Source organism: Anoplopoma fimbria, chromosome 9, assembly GCF_027596085.1.
Source record: "Anoplopoma fimbria isolate UVic2021 breed Golden Eagle Sablefish chromosome 9, Afim_UVic_2022, whole genome shotgun sequence".
NCBI classification, from domain to species: Eukaryota; Metazoa; Chordata; class Actinopteri; order Perciformes; family Anoplopomatidae; genus Anoplopoma; species Anoplopoma fimbria.
Window position 1 is genome coordinate 8,492,556 of NC_072457.1, and position 6,000 is coordinate 8,498,555.

At 46.5% G+C, this 6,000-nt stretch overlaps 1 protein-coding gene across 1 annotated transcript in view; it reads right to left on the minus strand.

Moving 5' to 3' along the window:
* Positions 1-5,660, minus strand: part of fat1a (FAT atypical cadherin 1a) — a 75,439-nt gene extending 69,779 nt beyond the window's left edge. The window contains exons 1-2 of the mRNA XM_054603607.1: positions 5,571-5,660; positions 574-3,863 (exon numbers count right to left, since the gene is read on the minus strand). Of these exons, the coding sequence (XP_054459582.1) occupies positions 574-3,835 (3,262 nt within the window). The 5' untranslated portion in view covers positions 3,836-3,863; positions 5,571-5,660. The remainder of the gene's footprint in view (positions 1-573; positions 3,864-5,570) is intronic.
* Positions 5,661-6,000: the final 340 nt, after the last annotated feature.

The following is a 6,000-nucleotide window of genomic DNA, read 5'->3' on the forward strand; positions in this document are numbered from 1 at the left end:
CCAGACTGCTTATTTTGAGCTAATTTGAGTCAGCTGTTAAAGTCATTCAGGGCAGCTGAGCAAGTATTAACATATCTTCTGCAGCATAATAAAGAACCTGCAAGCCAATCCTGCCTTCAGAACAATGCTGCTGTGTTGCTAATGCTATTACTTCTAAAAATGCTTTGAGAACGTTTGTATCTTATGTCCAACAGATATGACTTTATTCCAAACTGTTACTATTTTAAGATTGAATATGAAAATAGAGGGACAGCCTAGCTGCGGAAAAAGGATGTGAAACCACTTAGAATCTTCTTCAGACAACAGAAACTGCTCAGGAATGTCCACAAAGGTCCGGAGGACAGCTGGTCCATCTGTTCCTGTCGTCAATTATCCCAAAGAGGAAAAATGACTGGAATCAGGAACCTTACCCGTCTCCTGGAAGACTCCCTTACCTCATTCTTCCACACAGTGACATGAACTACATCAACTCTAGCTGCATGAAACTCCCCTCATGCAAATGATTTCAAACTGATGTATCATTTTTCAGATATAAAACAACCAGCTTCACACAGCTCTGCAGTAGAAACTCACCAGTTTCCTCATCGATGGTAAATATCCCCAGGCCGGATCCTTCTCGGATGGAGTATCGGATCTCTCCGTCGCGTTCTTTGTCTTCATCTTCAGCCGACACGGTCATCACCGAAGTCCCAACAAGTGCGTCCTCTTTTATAAATCCCTTTTCCACAAACGATCTGAACAAAGGTCGGTAGAGATTCTCATTCACGTCTACCACGTCCACCTCAATGAAACAGGTTGAGGACAGGGATATGGGCTTCCCTTTGTCTTTGGCCTTCGCCGTCAGGTTGTACACCTGCTTTGTCTCGTAATCTAGATTTTGCACGATCCGCACGGCGCCGCTCAGTTTGTCCACTTCAAAGTTCCCGTCTCCGTTGTCGATAAGGCTGTACCGTACCTGACTGGAAGGTCCGACATCGGGGTCGTGAGCCTCCAGCCACATGATCACGGTACCGATAGGAAGGTCCTCCCTCGCCTTCACGCGATAGTTCGGGGGCACGAATTTAGGCGGGTTATCATTCACATCGTCCAAGGTGATTTTGAGCGGCACCGTGGACACTAGCTGGGGCTCGTTGGCTGCCTGGTCGTGTGCCGCGATCTTCAGGAGGTAAACTGGATGGAGCTCGCGGTCCAGCGGCTTTGTTACCGTCACCACGCCGGTCTCCTCGTGGATCACAAAATGATCCGTGCCCCCCAAAATTGAATACTTCACGACTCCGTTATCTCCCTGATCTCTGTCTGTTGAGTCCACCTGGATGATTTCCGTCCCGACCGGCGTGCTCTCGCTTATTTCGACTGAGTACGAGTCTTGCAAAAATTGAGGGCTGTTGTCGTTGGCGTCCAGGATCTTGACGCCCAAGAGTCGTGATGAGGATTTCTGAGGTATGCCGAGATCGTAAACTGTGATGTTGAGGGTGTACTGGTCTGTTGTTTCCCTGTCGAGAGGAGAATACACCAAAAGCCAACCGGTTTCCATATCTATTATGAAGCGGCTTTCTGCGTCTCCCCCTGAAATAACGTACACGAGTTTGCCGTTGAAGCCGCTGTCTGCGTCCGTGGCACTTAAATGGACAATCCGGGCTCCAACAGGCAGGTCCTCTTTCACTTGAATGACACTGGGGAAAGACTCTGCGAACTGAGGAGGGTAGCGGTTGACTGAGTGAAAGTCCATAAAGTTGTCATCCGGCTCGGTTTGCGTGTGGATCTTGCTGCCGTGGAGCAGCTTTTCAGCCAACATGGTAGCCACCCCGGTCTCGACACATTTTAACTGGACCGGCTTGCGCGCCGTGATGACAGTTATGTTCATGAACATCGGCCGGGTCTCGTGTTCGCCGTCCGTGGCTATGACTCGTAAACTGTGAAAGGACACTTTAGCTGCCTCTCCCTCGCTCAGCGTCCGCTTCAGCGACAGCACGCCGGAGTTTGGGTTCAGTTCAAACAGATCCAGACCATTCCCGGCTTTAACATGGTACCGCACCAGCTGCAGCTCGTCTGCGTCTATGGCAGACACGGTCGTTATCTGCTCCCCCTCGCCGTGATCTCTTGGCACGGTCACTACACAGTCTACATTTTCAAACAAGGGCTTGTTGTCATTCAGGTTGTTTAATGTTATGGTTACCGACGCCTCCACCTCTCTCCGGTAAGGGGATCCCCAGTCAGAGGCTCTGACTTTGAGATTATAAATCCTTGGCATGAGCTCATAATCTAAGACCTCTGCGGTGCTGATGACACCGGAGAAGTAGTCGATGACGAACGGCTGAGGGCTCATATTGGTAATGCTGTAGGTCACGTAGCCATTGTCGCCCCTGTCTAAATCAGTGGCTTTAACGGTGACCACAGCGGTCCCTATGGGCACATTCTCATCAACGCTGGCCTTGTAAGACGTCTGCTGGAACTCAGGTGCATTGTTATTCACATCAATCACATCAACAATCACTTTGGTTGCCGCTTTTTTGTCACCTGTGATCACGTCCATCTCGAACCGGGCTGCAAAATCAGCACTGATTGGTCCTGCTGTGCTGATTAAGCCGGTATCCGGATTGATAGTAAATCTGTTCTTGTCAGGCTTGTGTTTAAAGAGATACTTAAGCTGTGGATACTTTGGCAGGGCTGTTACCATAGTGACAGGTGTAAGAAAAGGGGCGAATTCACTCAGATTGACTCTGTAAACTGCCTTTTCAAATATAGGAGGGCCCACTTTGAACTGTGCAGAAGTGACATGTACCAATTTAACGGATGAAAATTGAGGGGGGCTGCCTTTGTCCTTCGCCTGTAAAGTGAGGTTATATCCAAAAGGCTGGCTGTCCCAGTCCACATCTTTCACCGCTTTGATTTTATACTCCTTGCTCCCGGGGCTGCTTCTCAAAGCCTTGAACTGCTGAAGAGGGTCGCCGGCAACAATGCTCAGCGACGCTATCTCTCCATTCGGTCCCTGGTCGCCGTCCTCCACCGTCACAATAGCGTAGGTGGGGTCGTGGTCCGCACCCGAGGGGGCCAAGGTCACGGCGGTGATGACAGGCGCGTGCTCGTTGGCCTGCTCCACCCGCACCGTGAGTTTGGCCATGCTACTGAAGCCGCTGCTGCCGTACAGCTTCATTCCTCTGTCCACTGCGAGGATCTCCAACTCGTACAGCTTCGTCTCAGAGTAGTCCAGCTTGCCAGTCAGCGTCACCACGCCGCTCGTTGGATGAACCGCGAACATGTCCGTCCACTCCCTGAAACTGTAGTAGTATTCTCCGTTGGTACCGATGTCGGCATCGGTCGCCGTGACCTTGGCCACACTCATGCGTATGGCCGTGTTCTCCGGCAGAGAGATGCTATAGGACGTCGGTGAGAAGAGAGGCCGCAGGTCATTGGTGTCCTGTACCTGCACCTTGACTCTGGTGCGACACTCAAAATTGCTGTTCCTCTCTGAAGCTTTAACAGTCAGTATGTAGTGGTCTTTAACCTCCCGGTTCAGAATGGCAGTGCTGCCTCCTTTGGTCCTTATTCGCATAAAACTGAAATCTCCCAGCAAGTAGTCCTCTGCTTTGAATAAGTTCTCATTGTCCCCAGAGATGATTTTGTACCGTATCTCCCAGGCCGGGTCTGTGATATAGATCCCCATCTTGACGTGACTCTCTAAGTAAGTCTTAGCAGCAGAGTTCTCATATATGGTGGCGTTGTAAACAGAGTGGGTGAACTGCATGGAGGCCGCCCTCGTCGTCCTTTGGTTCTCTGCGCAGCCACAGAGCAGCTGAAGGAGCAGCGCGAGCAGTGAAACCAAGCGCTTCCCCATTATCGTACCGTGATCTTCACAGAACCACCTGGAAAACAAAGAAAATATAATTGTTTAGGATTATAACACAACATCATGCAAATGCATTAGGCACATAAAACTAACTGTATTTCAAATAAAAAAACTAAAGAAAACAGCAAATAATCACATGAAATCAGCCTTTTCTACTATCATCGACCCCCATGGAAAGATCGTCTAACTGCCTGAAACCTTATTCCATTCTTCCCTGTGCGCTTTCTCCAGACTCCTTTAAATGGCATGACAAGTGACGGCTGAAATGATAAATAGCTAAATAGGTCCTGTAAGGAAATAAGATAAAGCAGAGCAGTCAGTCAGGTGACAATATCTGAGCCTGAACTGCCCTCAGGTCTGCACACTGCCAGATGCCAAATGTGTGCATTTCATAACGACAGAGGAACATAATGTATCCCAACAAAAAGCTCAATGAGCTCAGAGAAAGAACTGGCAATAAGAAGACATGTAAATCTTATATTCCTTTTTCATATAAAAAAAAAATAATGTAATTATCCCTGCTTTTTCTCTTGTATAGAAAGGCAATTTAAAAAAAAACAAAAAACACTCACTTAGGATTTAACAGAGTAATTAACACAAGCAGTAACAACTAAGTCATAATACAATAACTGGTAATGAAACCATGGACCTTTCTGCCAGTAAGACCATGCAATTATAAAAGAAACGCAAGAGTGCTCCTTTCTTTATCATCAAGCTTCAATCAGTGATAAAGAAATAAACCACTCACAGAGGAGATGACTATGAGACTGCTTTAAAATTGCACTTTCATTCGTTTACAGCCGCTTTTTTTTTTTTACAACGTCTCGGGCTGCGTGGGAGTCCGAGCAAAGACAAATAAAAAAATAAAAAAAAGCAAGACGCCTATCTGTCTGCGTGCGAGAGAGCGGCGCATCAAAGCTACGCTATTTACTCCTGGCGTGTCCGAATGACCCACGCAGGGTTTAGTTATTAAGGTTAATGAGTGACCGAGCCTGACCGGAAAATACCTTAAATGTGAGACTACATCCCCTGCAGGTACAAAAGAACCATCTGCTTGTGGGCGACCATTGAGGAAGAAAAAAAAAAAAAAAAAAAATTAAAAAAAAGCTACAAACTAAAACTTTTCTTTTTAAACACATAAAACTAAAAAAAAAAAAGCTTAAGCATCTTCTAAAATGTGTTTTTTTTGTTGTTTTTTTTCTGCAACTTCTAACCAGTGATGTGTTTTCATTAACCTTTTCTTTTTTTTTTTTTTTTTTTTTTTTTTTAAATCTTTCAAGAAAATAAGTGAGGTGCATTCAGACTATTTCATTTCATTTTCAAACCCCATCCCCCAACTAGAGCCATTCACTGCACGAAACGATGGCAGCCGAGCGCTCAGCACAGATTTGCTTTAAAAAAAAACAAAAAAAACACTCTTATACTTTTCCAACCCAACGTTAAAACAATGCATAAACTATTACCAATGTGAATAATAAACCTCAAAACCCCCTCCTGTGATATATATATATACATATACCCACTAAACCAATAGTTTCTACTGAGAGGCTAAACTTCCCCCTGAAGAGGTAAAGAAAGCGGCTGCGGCTGGTTTCTTTCACGGACGCGCAGCTCACAATAGCCGACCTAACTTTTCTCACTCGTTCCACAGATATGCAGAAGCGAAACGTTACAATGAGGTAAAAAAGCACCGCCGGTTACGCCAAAAACACCATTCACGTACCTTTTCTATTATTAATCTCGTATATTTGGAGGTTTTGCATGTAGTTTATGTAGTCCAAATCTCGGCATGGTAATACGTGGACTTGCCTCCGCTCCGTCGCTCCATCTGCCACCAGCAGGCAGCGGCTCTCTTTTCTCCCCCTCCACCCCCCTCTCTCTCTCTCTCTCTCGCTGCCTGCCTGCCTGCCTTTCTCTCCCACTCTGGATGTGCCCGGTATCTCTCCGCGCTGCGCACGTCCGGATCTACTTTACCGGCTGGCAGCAGGATGAAACCTTTCCGCTCTGAACCTTGGACCCCGGGGGGAGCCTATTTTGATTTACAGTCACTGCATGTTTGCAGGCCTTTATATTTAACTAAAATATATATATATATATATTCTGGAAATAAAAAAAGAAAAGGCTGGTTTCAAACTAAATCAGATTAGTCTTTA